The following is a 21,630-nucleotide window of genomic DNA, read 5'->3' as shown; positions in this document are numbered from 1 at the left end:
TAAACCTCGTTCCACACCGCAAACAAAGCGATGGGAATTCAACAGTTTATTGCTAATGTTCGTATGGAAATAGCTTGCAAGATGCTTAATAGCGAATAAAAATACTTATCGCGAGGTTGAAATTGCAAAAAATTAACTTTATTTCTCAGGAAACGTTACGTTATGTTGAAATATTGCTCAGTATTGTTATGGCTCATTCGTAGTAAGTATGGCATTAATAGATGTTTTTACTTTTCTGTAACTAAGGTAGAAAGTAAGGCCATTTAGATTGCTAAAGAAATATCTCTTTCTATCTAGATAATGTATTAATCCCTAATCTATTATTACAAAATCTTTTTTTATTTATTAGATAATACTAATGTTTCTAAAAAGATTAAGTTAGTAAAAAATATTTTTAAAACATATTTATTCTATTAATATTTTTATATTCCCTTAGGTACCTACATATTTTTTTTCTCAAATACATTCAATGTAAAAAACACATCTTATTATAGTAGACACGGAAGACAGATATAAAATAATAAAAAAATATATACTTAATTTATTTTAGATTTCTTAATATGTTACAAACCGACTTGAATGTTTAGAATAGGGAACACAACACGGGCACGGTAATGGCATGAATTGAATGTTTCAAACAATTGCTTAGAATGTGAAGTATGGAATGATACTTGCAGGTAAATATTGGGTCGCATACCAGTATAATATTTGATTTTCATACGTACGAGCTTCCTATCATATTTATCATTATATGACATTTGTAAATATTCAACCCTAAAGTGAATTTGTGAGGCCAGTCGTGGCGCGGATGTAGAAGCGTGCGATTGTAGACGCGAGAGGATGTGGGTTCGATTCCTACTCGTGGAAATAATTTCCTCGCTCTGGTAACGTACTTCGTTACCAGAGCGAAGAACAGCGTTGAGTGCCGCGGAAAGTATGGAAGTGTCTTATCTAATGAGAATCGGAATGTAAAATATTAAATAATTCAATTTATTATTAAATTAAAATCATATAAGTAAATTTGTTTTAAAAAAATGCTCACCTTCTATATAATTAATAGAGAAATTATAACGATGAGATCGTAACACTTCGTCTGTTCCACTTCACTTCGGCGTTTAATTGTCACCGCAACGGTAATCATTACGTATATTGTTAGTGTTTCCTTATACATTTGTTATTTGTACGACCGTAGTAATTACTACTTAAAGCTTTTCTCATTAACGAAGAATTTCTATCATTGTACGTCAGCGCTAGCTCACGTGCATACGAGTACAGCACGGCGGCCGTTCACAAAAAAACAACACACATTAATTTCCAATCGTATATGGTAGAATCATTTGTTGTTTTTTGTAATGCTATAAACATTCTGTTGTGTGCTTTTTAAAAAAGGTAAAAAACAGTAATATAACTAACAGTTTAAAAGATATGTGACCTTATTTCATTGAAATTGAAATTTTGTTTTTTACCCGACATCGTGACACAAATTGGTAATGTGTTTATTAACTCAGGTATGTAGGTATGTATGCTTGTTCTGTGGTCTTGTAGTGATAAAACTAGATGACCGGTTTTGATCATTCTTACGTCAATCGATTCACCTTAACCTTGCCCTACTGACAATCGTACGTCATATTGGCAAAAAAAACCAGACAAGTACGAGTCAGACTCATCCATCGAGGGTTCCGTATAAATTTCAGTTTTGTAAACAGGAAGTACAACTTATAAAAAATTACAAGCTTAAGTTTGCGAACGAAAGCATTCATTTGACAATCGAATGATTACAATCATTCGTTGAACGTGAACTACAGTTCATTTTATAAAAAAATATATTATTAGTACGGGACTCTCGATGTACAATTCCGGCTCACACTTGGTCGGTTTTTTATAAGTCAATACACTATGGGACCTATTAGATTGCGGAACCCTTCCAACCTTGTTTCTTATTAACAGAAATACAAAACCAAATAATGGTAATATATAGGTTAATTATTAGTATAATATCAATTTTCTCTCACAATACCCAGCAAGCAACAAAGACACGGAGGAAAGGCTCACAAATTGACTGATCCGTCACATCCCTCTCCCTTAACATAAACAGGCAAATCCTTACTTAATTTCAGTCGCAGAATTCAATCAGAATGTAAAGCTTTATACCCTTGCGTAATGTTATAATGCCTTACATTATCCCCTCGTTCATAACATCCGAATCGCGACGACAACCTACGAAACCTTTAATTATTATCAACACATCATTTTCATACCAGTTTCCCAAATTATAGGGCTGGCACAGAAAAATATACAAATTCAAATTATATCTAATATCTCTAAATGATCGAGCTATTGATGTTTGTATAACAACTGAACGATTAATTATAGATGGAACTTGTTAAGCGTTTTCAATTTATTTTTTCCAATGAAATTATTTAATTGACATTTTTTGAATAGTTTATTCTTAAAAAAGCAATATAATGTAATTTCTTGTTACACTATAGAAAAGAGAAACGATGAGACAACAGAGTAGATGTTAATTTCAAAGATATTTATAAGATAAGCATCAACCCTTCCGGAGCACGTGGACTGACGTCCCTTACACGCATTTCATATTCCTATTTCCATTCCGTTCCTAGTAGGATTATATTCTGCCTCCGATGTTTTCGTATCCTATTATTTCACGGGGTGAAAATAGGCCACCCGCCACCTCACTCACTCATCCAAACGTTGACATTTATGTGTGATTTTACTGTAAATATATACATATTCATGCTTGTGTGCTAACGTCTTAAGGAACGTTGTCGATGTGTGTGTTCCAGTGGGCCTGAACCATTGTCATCGACGCGTCAAAATTATGGGTTTATATCACGGTGAAATATTGAAATGTCATTCGCACATGTGATTAATGTAATCAGAGATCCATCAAATATTGAAAATTGGTATAGGTAATAAATGAATATGACAATAACAATGCCTATTTGTTAATTACAAAAGATAATAATTGTTATAGGAAACTTAGAAATGTTTAAACATAATAAACTCAATCAGTTCATATACAAAAATAAGTCAAAGATGATTTTTTTGAGACAGTAATTCCAAATTAAAAATTTAATTAGCAGTTTGCAAAAAAAAACAGGCAAACTGCACTCAAAGTCGAACGCGGCAGTGCGCGATAAACAAGTGTCGCTTATGCAAGATCACGAATGTAATTGCTCCCTTGTCTGGCGCAACACTTGAAGCCGGAGCAGGACGGGGCTCTCTGGATGCATATGAGCAAACAGGACAAAAGACAGAATCATCAACAAAGGCCTAAGCGACTATAATGATTGATGGCCGGCCGTCTTGCGCTGAGCTCTATTTAATCACTTTATTTCTCCGTTTGTTTTGGGATAATTTGGTATTTGTGTAATTTGTTTGTGAAATGAGAACACCCGAGATGCGAAGCTTCATATCCGGAGTCTATCCGCCTCCCGGGGGGTACCGAAACGGATTCGATGCTATCATATGGCACGCTATCGTTAGCTTACATTTGTATTAATCGGTCAAAGATGTAAAATTAAACTTCTATTACGATATTTTCTTTAATATTATATTATAAAAAACTTACCACTCATATGTCCGTTTTCGTATGGCGAATAATCACCATTTTCTAGTCGATGTTTCTTGAAGGGGTGTCCGGGGAACTGTGTAGCGGCAAGTGAAAGACCCACGCCTGACGCTCGCTTCGGTGGTCGGCCCGGTCTGGAGCTGCGGACATAGTAGCACGTTACTGCCGTTTATGACGGTACACTTACATTTTAGTTGAGAATAATAATTATTTAATAACAACAAATGTTTTATTAATAATTGTGTATTGTTATTATTATTAAACTCATTATTATTTATTATCTAAAGTAAGAACCAAACGCCAATCTGACGTTGTGTGTGTGTTATTATTAATTGTAGATTCGTTTTCCACTTATAAAAATGTTTATATTATATTTTTGTAGATATTATTTTTAGTATTTTTACCACCAAAGCATAAAGGTCCTTCAATTAAATAGACAATATCTATCGAAAGAAAAGTTAAAAACACAAGTCTCTTTTCGTCCTAAAAAAAAATTATACCATCATATAACGAAGAAATTGTAAGAGGCTACCTTACGTGACAAATATACAGGTATAAACTATATTGTAATAACTATTTTTCGGTTATTGTTAAAATAACAATTCGATCTATTGGTGAAAATGAAATAAAAGTAAATAGTCACTTTTATTGCATCAAACACTGCATTCAATTACTACTATAATATAACTACGTATTACTTTGTATACCAATTCCAAGGATATAAAATAATATTTGATAAAAAAACTAAACATTATTTTGTCTACGGTTACCTGAAATACTGCTCGTTAAGTCGCAGACCACAACGACGCCATTAAGTAGGTACATGTTATTTAAAAAAAACAGTATAACAGATAACTAATTAAATATAATTAAAATAAAATGGGGCACCATCTAAATCGCCTTACGCAAGTTGTTTGTAGGATTTATCTAATAAATCATGTTCTCGCGTGAGGGTAGATTCCAGATTTATTTTTATTTATTTCACTCCCCCAAGATTTAATGCCAAGACATCGTCCACAGTTTCCACAATTTCACGCTTATTGTTTTCCCATCCGTGATTTATAGTCAAGTAATAGAGGACGGTATATTCTTAGCCGTAATAAACTTTGTCACCTAAATCTTTGCCCTTAAGCCTATTGCTCGCCTACCCTTGACCACAACAAAATATACCTGCTTCTACAAATTAAGATTTTCTTTTAGGTAATTTATCAGTTAGTATAAAAGATATATACTAATAATTCAATTTTTAAATATGTTAAGAAACATGTGTTATAAAATATCTGCCTCAAATTCTATATACTTGTCTATGCCTTAGTGTTATTACTTTAATTCAACCATTGCATCGATATTAAAACCTTCTCTACCTATTTCTATGAATAACAGTAGTCTTTTCATTTATTATTAGAATTCAACTAGCATTTAATGATCACTATTTATAATTAAAAACAGTATTAAAATGAGATCGCAACTTTACTAACTCCACACCGATTGGCAATCAAATAAAGAAAGTGCACTTGCCTAGCCACTAGCCACTCGTAATACCACATAACTAGCATTACGTATCGTCGGACAAGTTCGGCAATTATCGGGGGGCGATGCTGTTATCATAGTATCAGCTTACGCAGAAACTGACTCTCGCCTATTTATTTTTATGTCAGCAACCGTCATTATGAGACACTCCATTAGCTTGGATTGTGGTATCTCGTTTTCGGTAGGTGGGGCGAATCGGTAATATGACGATTTTGTTTCACTACTTTATGAATAAGGTTTATATTAAATCATTAGATACACAAACGCGGCTTCGCCCGCTGATATTCATAGCCAAGTTATTATATATGTCTTATTCTGATATTTAAGCAATATTATCGTAAAGTTTTATCCAAATACGTTTTGTTTTTGCTTGAAAGTACTTAAGTGTAATCGAAGGGCCATGCTATGTGACACTAAAAAACTCTTATCACAAATAACTTGATTATTTAATAAATTCCTTAAATCTTTAAATCACGCGTGCTATAATTAATAATGTATAAAAAGTCTTTATAATTTGATAAAACGTATAAAAGAAACCAGATACAATATTTGGAACAATAAAGTTGGTACATTAATAAAAAAGTCTTTCCGGTGGTCGCACATCGACAGATGTATACAGAAATAGCGACAATAAATTGGAAAATGACGCGCACAAAAATTTTAACTAGTTTATTTTTAACACCTTACTGTAGTAACGATAGAAGCGTAAAAATCAAATAAAACTACAATGTGTGCCTAATTGAATATTAGATTTTAAAGTAGTAGGCAGCGCTTGAATTGGGCATAGTATTTTCCTATACAACTTTAAAACAGATTTTTATGTTATTAAAAGATTTTAATATAATATATAATCGATAATATCTGACGACAAATATGATAGTTGTAGGTTTGATTCCTATTTGGCATACATTCATCATGATAATAATAAAAACTATTTATACATATTATTTATAAAGGGTAGGTTAAGTATGAAAAAGCGTTGGCTTACGCTATTCGATTAAAGTACAGAGGACAGATATATTTTTAATTTAAATTTTAACAAACACACAAACCAAATCAATGATTTTCAATTGCGTACGCATTCTTAACTCTTAAAGTAAGCTAGTACGTACACCATATAGGTACACGCAGGTCCTAGAAAAACTCTATAAGACCAATTTTAGATACCAGGCTTCAACTCCTTGATCTCTAGCCATAAAACTCCTCACCAATTCGTATGAACAACTCCTACAATAATACAGAAGCGAAAAATGAAACAAAACGTAAGGCGCGACGAGACCGAATATTGAAAGTGTCGAGGGACGGAGATAAGGAACGCGTGCCCCTCGCCGCCACTTAGACCGTAATCTGAACACCAAAGCTCACTCCGATAAACTGCCATTAAAAAGCGTTCGATTTATTATACGACGATTTCCTAACGATTTATATGCGTTCGCAAAGTGCAGAGCACTATCGACTGGTGTCAATGTATACTCGATACAGCTAAGCATCGTTTACTTAAGAGTATTGCAGGTCCTTCCAATATGGAATCTACCTACCTACCTACCTGCACTTTTAAGATGATACTTAAGTTACTTTTAAGGATTTTTTTATTAATCTAAGTAGTATTTCTATTAAATAGTGAATTATAATTATCTCAAAATTATATTCAATAAAATAAATATGTAAAGATTTTTTTTTTGATTGTAGTAATATTTTTTCCTTTACTCACAGAACACCATTTGTAAACATTTTCTCCGTAACCCTTCCCCATACCCCAGTGAAACTTACACCGCGGCTAGTTTTGCTTTTTGTTATATTTGCCTGGCAATATTCATCGCTCAACGCCCATGTCACTGAATAAATACCATCCACAAAGGACTCCCCAGATATTGCTGACAGATCTACCCCTGATAGATAGACCTACTTTGGTAAACACACAAATCTATATGATAAATATAGAATATCGAAAAACCTTTATAAATGTTTAGTTAAAAATTATATTTAAAGTATTAAAACAATTTTAACACCCTTTTAGAGTTATTAAGGGCAAAAACGGTCGCCGGTACTGGCACTATGAATAGACGAGTCTCTGTTATTATATTTGTGTTACTATTCTCGACTCTTAGAGTACGTGTTCACACTCACTACCAATTACTAACATTAAATCATAAAATTCACGTGGCCCAAACATCCTTCCCTCACGTATATAAAAACTCAGAAGACTAAATAAGAGACGCTGACAGCCGATGGCTAGCTAATGGTCATAATCTGTGTACGTACATATATTTTTTGTTCCCTTTTATTTACTCGATACACTAACTCGTATGGGAATGTTTACATAGTATATTCTTAACTTATGTTGTACGTTTAGACTGTTAAATCTGAAATACTAAAACAATATTTGTATAATGACGTCACAAGTTAGATCCAATTGAATATAAAGCAATGATGTCACAGTGTATTATCAAAAATTATAATTTAACATATCTCGGGCTCTACTAGACGACGTTTCCTTTTCAAAACAATATGGTGTACCACGGAAATATGATGTACGTATTACAAGAAACAACGAGGCTCTGTTTTTAAAAATGGCTCAGCAATCGGTATACAAAGTAAAACAAACGCGCGTAATCTTATCTACGGTAAACTCAAACGCAGTAGCAGTTTGTCTTGGGTTCAGTACAAACATGATAAATGATTTCGGTCTAAAAAACGTGTTGTTGTATTTTGTAAACGAGTTCCGGTGGGAGGAGATGGGGTCTTTCCTTGATTAAATTATAATACCTATTCACCTTGAGAAGTACCTGGAGAAGAAGAGAAACGAACATTATTGATTTTCCAGAAAAATCTAATCTATTTGCTACATTATCTAATATTTAACTAAGGTTAATTAATATTTAACAAAAACAAAAAGACCACACTTTACGTCAATAAGGAAATTATTTTAAAAAATGCAAAGAAAATTAATTGTAGTCAAAAATTAGAGGGTACATCGACAGTAACAATAAAAAAAATGAAAGCAAAGCCGCGTTTAAGCGTGTCGTAAAAATAAAAATTAAATAAAAAATGCTTAGGGTGGAAAAGTTTCAGGGTGTAATTTGGCTTTACAATTATTTCCAGTTCGGGTGTAACGGCGCTCTCTTAATGCTACCTGTCCCTAGGCTATAAATCTAAGCCAAGAACCAATTAAATATAACATTTGTATCTAAAATTTAAACTTTTAAATTTCTATTCAACCTGTTACATAAAAGCGGACAATCAAAATTAGACTCTATTTTTTAAGAAAATATATAAATCTATTTAATTTTTTTATTCTAAATTGTATTATTTTAATTATAACACCTATATCATTAAAATAAATAGTTTACAAGATTGAATTTACGAGACCTTTTAAAAACATTTGGAAACAATTTAAATTTGATCGTGATAATCACGTTTTTTGCACCAGTTTTTGTTATCTGATAACATAATTATTACAGAGTGCATATTTCTGTACCTACTTCAAATCTTTTCTGTTCTTTTTTAGCATTCGCTAAGACTATTAAATTGTGTTTCTTATACTGTGGCCGCAAAGAAATCTTAAATTAATAAGGCAAGTCACGGCTTACTCAGGTAGCTAGTACGTTTCAATATCTTGAGGCATTTTATTTACAAAACTAATTACGTTGGTCCGATAGCATATTAAACAGCTCCGGGTGCTCTTGATTCGATGACAGTTAATAAAGACATTACAAACGAATTTAATATCAGAGCATTCCATCTTTATATTTCCTATTAGAGATGTTACAATGAAATACCGCTTGAATCATAATAACATCTATATTTTAATCAGATATAGGTATTTCTTATATAAGCGAGTAGATGTAATTTAAAGAAATAATAATTTTATCTTTAAATTTTGTCATAGATTTTTTGAATGAAGAAAATCTTCTTTTTTGTAAAAAAAACTGGTTAAGTCCGAGTCAGACTCGCCCACCGAGGGTTTCAAACTAATTTCAAGTTTGAAGGTCAACGGGAAGTACTTACTGTGATTACGCAACGAATTTAATCAAAAAGTAACAAAAACTATTATATATATTATAACTATTATATACTATATTGTTCGTATATGTTGATTGCGTTGACTTAGAAGCTTAATTTTTTCTATACTTCCAGGGACCGTGGACGCGAATATTTGATATCAATTTCAGTGAGATACTTTCATGCGATCTTGAGATAAATAGTCTGGACAGACGGGCTGACTGACGAGCAAACAAGTGATCTTATAATGGTTCCGTTTTTCCTTTTGATGTACGGAACTCTAAAAAATACGTTCTAATTAAAACAATAACACATCTACTGATATAATTTGTGAGAGAATATCCTCTTTAGCTACGATAAATTTTAAGAAAAAATGGTTTTGCTTTTTTTGTAATTTTTATTACTTTTGGCACGAACTTTCGTCGTTTCAACGGCACGTCACGTGATCCGGATAATTGAAATGTCCAAACACTAAATTTATGTTGGTACTATGATGACTCTATATCATTTTTTATATCATCCAATATGCTACCAGAATGAAGACTAATTAAGAATTTAACGTCACTTTTGAGTTGTATCGAAGTGAACACTCACTTTTACTCGTATGCCGACATATTGTATTCAGAACTATTTAATATTATAACAAACATAACAATGTAAACCGTGCATCCCTTCGACGACTGCTAGGGCAACACAATCAACCCTCAAGGGACAAGCTCCCGTAATTAGCGGCTGTTCATTTCTTAATTTCAATATTTAATTACAAAGGAAACTCGATGACTGCGAGAAGAAAGAGACGTCATCTTCAGAAAGTTACAAATCCGTTTCGTTTTATTCGTTCAGAATTAAGTACCTACCAACGCTGGCTTCTGTATTAATTCTTCGCCTACAATATCAAAGGGTTTAGAATAAATAAGGTATATTTAGAAAATTAAATCATTATAAGTGAAATTGTATTTATAACTCAATCCATATGTATAATAAGTAACATCTGCGCTTACTAAAAAGAAAGGAAAAGAAAAAAATCGCTTTTGTCATTTACATTCCGTATTTAGGTTTTCATTCATTATAAATTATATACTTTATGCGAAATATATGAACACATTAATCTTTTTGGGTAAATATTAAATATGCATGATATTATTATCCTTGTAACTTTATCTGTTCCACTGATCAGCCTTCTAACAATTCCCTTTGTCACAACGCTATTGTCAATCCTGTAATAGCCCCCGACATATTGTCATTTTATTCTATTTCCTCCGAGCTTTATGAAATTTTCTTTTAAGTGAATTTAGTTTCGAGAGTGAAAGTAAATAAGAATATTTAATCACAAAGTAGAAATGGTTCACTTAAATCGGCAAAATGAATAGAGTTCATATTTCTAAAAACTCAAACAATCAAATGAAATTAATTTCTCTTTGTAGGTGTTTTTCATTTGGGACATTTCATAGTGACGTGGTGCGTTTGGCATGTTTTGTTCCGTCTCTTTGACGGCCGCTGGTCGGGACGGAGCCATTCACGCACGCATTGGCCGAGTGTTTTGTGTTAAATTATACAATTTCTGGACGAATGACCACATACGCCCCTGCCACTGCTGGTCCCGCCCTCACTTATAACATTATACTGTGACTGTTCCAATTAAACATTAAACATATTAGAAATTCTTATTATCTGTAAATTTAAGGAAAATATACTTTTATGGAAAGTACTTACATAAGTTTTATTTTGTGTCTAAAGTAATTAATTTACGAGAAAGTCATGTAATTAACTCTCTAAATTACCATTAAATTGCAACATACAAATCTACCGATTAAAAGAAACGGGCACCAAAAAAATAAATAAGAGTAAAACAAATCAACAATACATCAGTCATTCTGCAAATTAATATTAGAACCGAGTCTCGGATCCTGACCGCTGGCGCTGGCGCCAAGTCTTTTTTTTATACCAAACAAATTCTTAAAAAAATTAAACAGTTCGACACGAAATTCAAACGGATAGGACTATCGACTTCAACTTCCAAATGAATTTACTTTGTCGCTTTTAAAGGTTAAATAGTTTTCATTTACAGTGATATGCTTCATCAGGAACAAAATGATAATGTCTGCTACCGTTCCCGGCGTTTGTTGTTTTTTATCTGTAAACGGTCTATTGTGTTTTAAAAAAGAAATTGCTACCTGGCTAACACATTCGGTTGGTCCCTAAATTAATTTCATCTAATCCTGGCGGTTAATGTTGTCGAGTCATACAAGTCGTATGTTAACATCGGCTTTTAACTAGTGTTAGAAAAAAAAGCGAGATACCCATTTTTCATCAACGCATAATATATAGACACTTGAAAGATAAATGCAGGTTCGTTTCATTAGACGTAAACTTTATTCAAGAATAATATAAGTCCTTGAAAATATATTGTAAAATCTATAAAATAAAATTTTCAGGCGTTCAGTTCAGCCACTCAGTAAGTAACGTATACATATTTTCGTGAAAAGTGGGGAACGGAGTGTCGCTACACTAGAGTGCCTAACCTGCTTTGTACTAGATACAACGTCAAGGTAACATCTAATAATAAAATAAAATTGAATGAACTCTTATGAATATATTTGAACTAATTTGAAATAAGTGAAAAAGATGGTAATTGTTATTAATAACTTAGTACCAGTATCTTTACAAAAACACTACACATATAATGTTCAAAATTATTTTATAATTAATGAAAACAAACAATAAAGAGATTCGAAACAGAATAGAGTCCCGGACGTGTATGTGATCGTTTAGCGCTGAACAAAAATAAACGTTATGATTTACTTAACGGTTTATTAGAAAAACATCAGCTGCCAAGAAGTATAGAAATAATTTATATGCTTTAAATATATGTAGGTAATCATCAGCTATACAGAAATTTCATTTTATTATAATAAACTTAATGAAATAAAGATACAAAATAAGTTTACATAAATTGTAGCTTACGTGTCATTCTGATACTTATAAAAGTTATGCTACTGCAAAGTTTATCTGTATTCGTTTAGTAATTTTCATGAAAGTGGAACAAACATTCATCCTCACAAAGTTTCACATTTATAATATTAGTAGAATTTACCTTTACAACTAATTTACCATGGTAAAAACATTCACAATTACAACAAATACCCACTACCTACCTACTACATTTCAATGCTTAGGAATTTTAAAATAAACACAAGTTATTCATAAATCACTAGCGTAATAGTTACATTCTGACGTTACGTAAGTACCTACATCTGAAAAATCTTTTGTTTGATCAGACTCAAACATCTGGATGTTGAACAGAAGTTCATAATAAAATATGAAGAAAAAACACGTTAAGTCCTTTTGTATCGGCCGCTTATACTCGTATTGAACTATGAATCAATGATTTTGATACTTTTAACGTTGAAATATATTATCATAGAAAATATCTTAATAATTTATAGAATATATATAAAGATAAAGTAACTGTTGTAAGCTGTTGATGTATAAACCTTATCACATAATCTTCGCCAATTAATAGACAATGTGAATGCAACCACAAAAAATATAAATAGTGGGCCGTAGGGCAGTGCATTAATACGTTAATTGCGTTTATTATATACGGTACAAAAAAACCGGTAACCATGAATAATATCCATTCATTTAATTAAATGCCAGCTCTACCGGTTTTATTATAGTGTATTTATTATCTGTGCTACTATTAATATGAATCCTACTACATAAATATGCACTTGTCTATGTTTAGTTGCTAAATTGATTGAAGGGATTGAAACTAAAATTCTGACTCTATTTCTAAAAATATTGAAAGACAGAATAGTTTAATATCTTTTTTGTGTAACTATAGCACAATCAATTTAATGAATAATATTAAAATATTCTAGTATCAAAACAGTTATTTTATATATCTACTGCAACCGAAACGTACTCGTAGTGTCTTACAGTAACTATCTAAGATTTGTTTTGATAATACATCATAAAACTATTAAATATTGGATCGTTGAGTGAGAATACCCAAACTGTTGTTACGTTTCAGTGCAAGTGATAACCGACGAGCGAGTGGATTAATACAAACAAGAAGTCTGTTTTTACCACTAGAATGAACTTAAGATATAAATTTAAAATAATAATCACTTATGATATGTGCTTTACACTCATTACTTAAGCCCAGATTTAGCCACGATCGCGTAACCGATTTGTTATTTCAGCTTTTAGATGATGTTCAAACCTTGTCTTGTTTTGTTGGAGGCATGTGGGAATCATTCTATTGTTCTACATCCGGGTTACATATTTAATTATAGGTCAATTGATTGCAAATGTATAAAATTAATGAGAACGTCTGAATCAATGGAGAGGAATGAGAGCTAGATCTGAATTTTATAGTGATATCTTATAAACGCAGGAGACTACATTTTTCATTCAACGAGGTATATTATCAACGCCGCGTGACATGCGTCAGCGTGGTACTTCCGTTCCCAGCCTTTGGTTATCTCTGGCAAATATAAAACGAAAGTAATGTAAAACTAAGATGAAAAAATTATCTGTATTTTTATGTTACGCAATTAAGTAAATACTCTAGATTTCTTGTTTGTTTTATGCATGGAAAAATAAGAATAATTATGGAAAATCTAAACTGTTTAGATGTTTGTTTAATTTCAAAAATATTAATAGTGTAAAATTTATTTAACTATGATTGCTTTAACTTTTTTAATCGCATTTGTTTTTCTAATCTTATAATTTGTATAAGAAATATGAAGGATGTTAATGAATTCAACAGAAAAAATAATTTTAATTATCATATTAATCGTGCCTCGTTATCATTTCGTAAATTCTTAAATATTTTTATCGAGTCGTCGTTCTAAGTTAAATAAAGCGAAGTTATCACACCAAATAAATACTAGCCTGTCACTCATACAAAACGAGTTAATAGACACAATCAATTTACCCAAAATTGTATGTACCTACGAGAAAAAAACATATTAACTTGGCGAGTCACGCAAGCGTGCTGTCAAAACTGTGGCTCTCACCGGTGTTCTCTAACGGTCTTGTAAATGCACCCACCTATATTAGAATTCAATAAGGCTAATTGTCTATCGCCGCTTTTGTTTTGAAACCTTATAATTATAGTGACACTAATGTGATATTTAACCTTTCAATTAAGTTAGGTTAGTTGTTTTTTTATAGATTTATTTACATTTGTTGAAATATCATCTATAAAATCATTTAAAGATTAAATTTTATTAAAAGTAATATTAAACAAATATAAAGGCCAGGCGCAGGGGTACAAGCGTGTCCCGAGTTAAGTTGAAGATTCGATTCTTACTCGAGGAAATTAAATATTTAATACGTTACCTACTTTTATTTTATTTAAAACAACTTAAAACGTTTTCTTAAAAATAAATAAGAACATTGATATTGGTTAAACGAGGTCAAGATGCACTCAGTGGCGTCGCGTGCCGCGGTTGCGGTTAACCCGTATATTGCTTGCTTCAAATCGCTCCATTAGGGGGATATTAGCTTACGAGATTTGTGTTTTACTTAAATTATGGGAATATAAAATAATAGTTATAACAAATTACTGGACGATGCATTTATTAGTATATACTAATGTTTGTTTTAATTGTAAAGAGCTTACAAGAGCTAGAAGATAAGGTTATTATCAACAAAATCGAGAATTTATTTAGAAATAGACTGAGATTTGAACTCACAGCTATTGCGTTCAGTCAGTCACGTCCTAGTCATGCTGTATTACCATTCATTCATTCGTTCATACGAAATATATACAAAGAATCAACATTACGCATTCGAATATGACTATAACTATGGAATCCTTTTCTATACATTTGTAACTACAAATCAACACACCCTTTAATTAAACTGGCGGCACTGTGTCAACTTTAAGTGTAACTATAGGTAAAACTAGTTAGAAGCGAAATAAAGTCCCATATAATTCAGTAGTATAATTGTCCTGTTGTTTGTTTTGTGGGGTTCGACTTGCATCGCGTCGAGTAAACATGAAAGTTTAGCCACGTGACTGTTGGGCTTCATCAACTAATAAATACCTAATTAGTGTTGTTACATAATAGTTTACAAAATACTGCAATTATTTTATATGTTTAGTTAGATGTATGTAACGAGACCGTCATGGCGTAGGAGCGCGATGGTTTTGAGTTCGATTCCCAGTGGAGGGATGAAATATTTAATATTTTCATTTTCTCGCTCAAAAATATTGTTATAGACTCTACTCGATAAATGGAGGAGTGTAAAGTCTTTTAACAATTAGCTTAAAAAAAAATATTTTCATTACAGCATTCGCTCTATGTAGGTCTTAGTAATTCGCCATGTTTAAAAGATGGTGGGAAAATAATATACATTTATAGCATTATTTTCGGAAATTAAAAAAAAGTTGATCATTACTGCTTATCGCTTACTTTTATAGGAATAAAAAAATAACTTTGAGTCATTCAACATAATTTAATTTTTCGTCTTAACTTGTTAACAGAGTTAATTTAGATAATTACGTAATACGTAACCTACTGTATTCTATTTAGTAGACTAGGTATACCTACACGTATATAGAAGATTGAACACCTAGCTTGCCTAGGTATCACACGAAACAATCGAGGCAAACCGAGGCCCATTCAATTATCCCTGAAAATTGAGTCTCATTAAAATAATAAAGCACCCGGCGGCGAAATCAAATTGAACGATAACAAAAGCTTGTGTTAATTCGAAGCGACAGCGCGTTTTGCTCATGTCCGATAAGAGGCATTCAATTGTACGAGCAAGGCAGATCCAGGAACTCCACTATCACGGCACCAGAATCGCTGTCCCTTATCACTGTTGGGATAATCTTATCCTGTTTTGTAGTATCCCGACAGTTGTAAGTAATTTACTTAAGCATTGAAAATATTTAATTTTAAGTAATTATATTTATTCTTAGTTTTTATTTTTTATAATTAAACTATATTAAGGGATGACGTAAGCCTCATAGTACTATAACTCACAAAACGTAATAGTACCTATATGTAATTCAAGCACTAAATTTAGTTAATGCGTAGTGGCGAACATGAAGCATAGATCATAGGAGCAGCCGACGACGACCCCGTTTGCGCAATAATAGCGATGCTCCATTGCAACCCCAAATGCAATTGTGTACATTCGTGCGGGTATTGAGTTACTATAATGCGATGGAAACATTTGCATTGCATCCATTTGCATTGCATCGTGACTGCCGATAGTTGGCTTGAGGTGTGGAGTGTAGAGAGTGGGACGTGGGTGCTACGTCATACACCCATTAGGTGTATTGCTCAAATTGCTCACTTTATTAGTCAACCCTCCCGTATTCGAAGCACAATTGTGAAATTAATTTAGCTTACATTACTACGTTCAACGTTTACCTAATATAAAATAAGCAGTATGTTTTATCGATACACTTTGAATACACATAAATTAACTAGTATGTGCATATTGGTAATATTTTTAAATATTACAAAGAAACTATCAATTAAATATAATTTTTATAGATCAATATTCACATCTACGTACCCAAAGCTCATTCCCCCCTATTTGGTGACCACTTGGTGGCCATCCCGCAAATTGCTCTTTCCAAACAAAATTGTCAATAAAACTCATCTGATTCGCAGTTAAACAAGCGAACGACATTATTAATTTATGCGATGTAATATGGCGCAAGCGTTGCCGGGATACAGTGTAAATTATTAATAGTGCTGGGGTAAAAATTAAGCTTAAATCGAATGGGTAGTTTGGACAGTAACGTTCGTTTTATGTTTCTATGGACAGATTAATTTGTAGGGTGATAACAGTCCCCGAAATCTCTGTAATAATAATCAGGAGAATTGCAGCACGTTCATTTCGATGCAAAAGTTAAAGCTCAATTAATTATTAATTAAGGGAAGTGCAATAATCTAATGATATATCTTTCAAAGTAATCTAATGATGTAATGATGTATCCTTGTTGAATGTTTAAGGAATAGATGAAGGTGAAAATGAAACAATCACATTTTGTGCCGGTACCTACTGAACGTAGACAGGTACTGAAGGCAAATAGCTCCCTCGCGTCTTGATGTTATCTTAAGAGAAAGCGATTACACAAATCTGAAGAAGCTATTAATCCGGCTCGCTGCCCTCGAATGGCATCATGGTTTGTTTAATAAAATCGTGAATTTACATATCAAAACCTACAAAGGGGCATAATTGGACCCGATGACTTAGAAAACGTAGTGGGTGAGGGGGAGGGGGAGGAGGTACCCCCCGACAACAAACAAAGGAATTATACCCGCCTCAAGAAACTTTTAGCAATGGAAAACGCCTTAACAAACAAACGCGTGTGTATCTAATGAAATTCCTATGGTTGCATAACATACCTACCCGCGTGAGCGTCGGGCGTTATTAGCGGAATTATTTCTTAGGGTAGAATCTTTGAAGGCGGCTGCTCTTTTGGAAAAGTTGATAAGAAAACGGGTTGCGTACTTTTCGAGATTTCATTAGTTCATAACTATGTGATGTGTTACGCTAGGCATCTAATTTATAGAGAGGGCGTAGCCGAAGGAACGAATGGGCAGCGAGCATTCGAAAATGGAATAAAGTTGCCGAATCACCCGCTTTGAGGTGAAGCCGACGACACGATTCGTTAGGAGACAAATGTTTGGATTCAATTCCAACATATTTTTTCGTCGTAAGTAATTAGCAACGGTTTATTTGAACCGAGTAACGCCGACAGCAACTGGCGTAATTAATTTTATCTTAGTTTAGGAGATTATTTACTTACAAACAAAATTACAAATTATGCAAATTAACACTTTGAAAAGATCGATTAATATCGTCAATAATTAAAAAAACTAAATTTTATAATCTCTATTGCAGTAAAAACTTGTATCGAGGCAATATTTTGATCGTCCAATAAAATAATCTCCCATTAGCATTTTGAGGAACATAAAAGCGAACCGAATCGCCTACTGAATCGTTTCAAGTAACTTAAAATACTTCGCTGTGGGAAAGCGAATCCTAACAAAGAAGTGAGCGTTGTTTTTAACAGTTACAATTTAAATATTTTTTAGTTTAATTCTAGTTTAAGATAAACATAATTCAAATATAAAATAAAAGAAAGTAACCATTATTAAATACTTCCAATATTGACGAGATGTCGAAGTAGAAATTGCTTTTATCTGTCTCTATACATGCGCCATCCATCTCCAGATCGAATGTGAGGCGTGACGATGAATTATAGTATCTATTAAGTCGCACGACTACGAGATTCCATTGTGTTCAATAGATATTTATACAAATAGATACGTCAAATGATTTGAATCTTATAAGAAAATGTAATAAGCTGAATATATTTTTTTTATTGATTTCTTTGAAATATCGTAATTAGAGTTTTAATTATTAATTCTTAGTCTATTTCGTATTTTATGCATTATCCATTTTTCTAATGTGCAATAACTTTCTGGCGTCAAGACATTCCGTTCTCTACTTTCCTCCTAATTTATAGGCACTGACCGTTGAGTTTGATGAAAATAATTTCAGATTTTGTTTAAATAAAAATAAAATAAATAAAATAAAAACTAATAATAATTTATACATTTATTTAACTTTTATGTTAAAAATAAAAAAAATAACCAATATTTTTCTGTCCTCTCTGTAATTCAAAAGTTCTATAGTCAAAGACGATTTGTACTAATTATAACGCGCGAACGGCGAAGCGATTATCTTAGTCTCAAGATATTCAAATTAGTTTATTCGCTAAATGAGAAATATCTCTTATAAATAAAATTATCTATGTTTTTGCATTTTTTATATAAAGAATAAGAAAGCGATTATAACTTAAAGAATTTCTTATTTATAACTTAGTATTGATCAGAAAAGCAGTAATTTTAAAATAAAACAAACAATCTACGTCCAAAATTTTTTTTAAATATATTAATGTCTTATCCGCAGCAGGAAGATTGTTCGTAAATCGTTTATTATTTTTCCGGTTTATCCCTCTTCATTTAACAACCTTATTAAAATCAGTAAGCTCTATGCATTATACTCTCACACTACCCCATATAGACAAAGGGAACTTGGGAACCTAATTTTAAGACACTCCGTTCCCCACTTTCCACCGAAGAAACGAAAATATTAAATATTTCATTACCTCGAGTGAGAATCGAACTCACAACCACTTCACGTTTACAGGTACACGCTTCTGCCTCATTATACTACTTTTGTTATTTTATAAAATTAAGTAAAAATTGACCTGTTTACGTTATAGTGACAATTATAAATACAAAGGCATCCGGATGGCAGTAAAGAAGAAAGGATTTTGATGGCACACGTGTACGATTGTGGCGGGTGTAACTTAACACTTGCTAGGACAAAGAGTGGCAGACAGAAGTGTCAATATCCTGATGGAGACTCATAAGATGCCCCTATGATGACGGCTGCACTCATTCATCACGCATAATAGTACTTTACTTGCTCTGTGGGAATATTAGAACCACAAATTAAGCAATTATTTTTTAGCGTAATAGATTTCATATAACATACATAATATGAGAAACCAGTCAAGGCACAGGGGCTAGGTGTAAGGGGTGTAAGTGTCAACGCGACAGGCAGTGGGTTCAATTCCACTTAACACACAATGCCTCCAGAATTTAGCGGGAAATGGGGAACGGAGTGTCTTAACACTAGGTTCATATATATTTTTTGACCATAATTAAAAATCTATCGTTGCAGATAAATTAAACAGTAAATGAGGAAACATTTCAGAACCATAAATGGAAGGCATTGGTAATTTACGTTGTAAGAAAGCTTTTAGATTCTATTAATGTCGATACTCAACCCCCTAAAGAGTTAGAAACACGGAATGGAATTATGCTTCCCCTAAAAGTCGCCAATGAAATTGGAGGCACAATTTATTCTGCATCAGGTTTGTCTTCAGTTACCCTTCACTTATCAGTTTTCAAATTATTGTACAAACTTTATTTTAATTAATATAATTTATTGGTTTGATTTTTAAATAACAGAAAAAATCATTCGTCTCTGAGGCCAGTCGTGGCGTAGGGCCAAAAGCGTGTGCCTGTATACGTGACTGGTTGTAGGTGCGATCCTCATCCGAGGAAATGAAATATTTATTGAAATTTATATTTTCATTTTAGGCACTAGCTGAGTGTTTTAGCACTAAGTTCCCTCAACCTACCCAACTGTGTGCGAGATAGAACGTGCAACTGAATCGTCTTTTATTTTTCGAAGATAATTATGTTGCAAACTTATGTAAGTATTTAAATGAATACACAAACAAGTTTAAACAATTGTTGCTCTTAACGAAACCAAAGGGCGCGCGGAACGTTATAAAATCTTAAGCGAGGACATGCAAACACATTAATTAATAGAAGCAAAACAAACTTCAGAAGTCTATAACCGTGTTGGCCCCAACTTCTACATTAACACCGGCGAAGGGGAGCGGTTACGATTGCACCTATTACAGTGCCGTTTCAGCTTTCGTACTGTCATCGACAAACGTCGTTTACTTCCTAATGATATCCGAACTTTTCAAATTAAGACATTGTAAGCCTAAAGCAATATGGGCCAATTTTAACTTGCTATAAGTGAAATGTTATTTATGAAAATGGCGTTTTGAACGTCGATTTTGTTTTAACTTCATTAAAATTGTACCATTACAGTACAAAATTTTAAATATATACCTATACGATGTATAGGTTTTACTGCTCAATTTTAGCAACATTGTAATGGTATCCAATAATAAATTCAGCAAAACAAGTCCGTCAAATAAATCCAACAAATATTTTAATAGGCACATGCATCCAACCTCTTTATTGGTAGTATAAAAGCGTTCGTAAAAGAACTAACTCTTGGACAAAGTCTAGTCAGCTATAAAATAAATCTAACCAAGTTATCGTCCACAATAAACAGTCAGCGCTAGGCTATCGTCATTTCCCACGCAAACTTGCCGTTCATAAAAGCAACAAAATTATATATTCAAGAGTTAGAAAGTGGTGGTATAGCAGTTAAGGCCTTCTACGTGGTCCAAGTTACAATGCAAATTGCCGCGGAGGGGTGCGTCCGTGCCCTCTAACTGTGCGACTCGGAAAGATGGCCGCCGTAATGGTAAAATGAAATTATTAACCATTGTCTTGTGAAATCGGCCGCAGTCGACACCTGAGACTCGCCCCCCGATGACTTAATGTGGACATCCCCCAAGGACCAGCAAGGTAATGGATATCCAGATGATACAATAAACAATAGGAAATACCTTCATAAATAATTATAATAGTACCAAGTCTAATAATATAATTAAAAGTATGTTAAAATTTTACTCCAAAAATACATAACACAATGAAATTTAAAATAAAAGTCTATCCACATATCATATCTACAACATATTAAAAAAAATATAACGTAGCTTCAAAAGTTTTTTTCATAAGTGAAATTAGGAACACTTAAAAATTCTTGTAAGTAAGCACTTCCACCCATTTCTT

The 21,630-nt window shown here is 32.6% G+C and overlaps 1 protein-coding gene across 13 annotated transcripts in view; it reads right to left on the bottom strand.

The window, feature by feature from the left end:
* The window catches only part of dac (dachshund family transcription factor), a 120,461-nt gene that overhangs the window by 69,115 nt on the left and 29,716 nt on the right, over positions 1 to 21,630 (bottom strand). For 5 of the 13 annotated variants that reach the window (XM_085202866.1, XM_085202869.1, XM_085202871.1 and 2 more), the window contains one exon: positions 3,596 to 3,735. In XM_085202866.1, coding sequence (XP_085058992.1) covers positions 3,596 to 3,735 — 140 coding nt within the window. Of the gene's footprint in view, positions 1 to 3,595; positions 3,736 to 7,899; positions 7,912 to 21,630 lie in introns of all 13 variants that reach the window. The other 8 variants (XM_085202863.1, XM_085202864.1, XM_085202865.1 and 5 more) reach the window with 2 other exon arrangements.

This window comes from Heliconius melpomene, chromosome 19, assembly GCF_056956725.1.
Source record: "Heliconius melpomene rosina isolate 202511_hmr_F chromosome 19, ASM5695672v1, whole genome shotgun sequence".
Taxonomy (NCBI): Eukaryota; Metazoa; Arthropoda; class Insecta; order Lepidoptera; family Nymphalidae; genus Heliconius; species Heliconius melpomene.
Note: the sequence above shows the minus strand (reverse complement) of the source record. Positions and strands in the feature narration are given on the sequence as shown.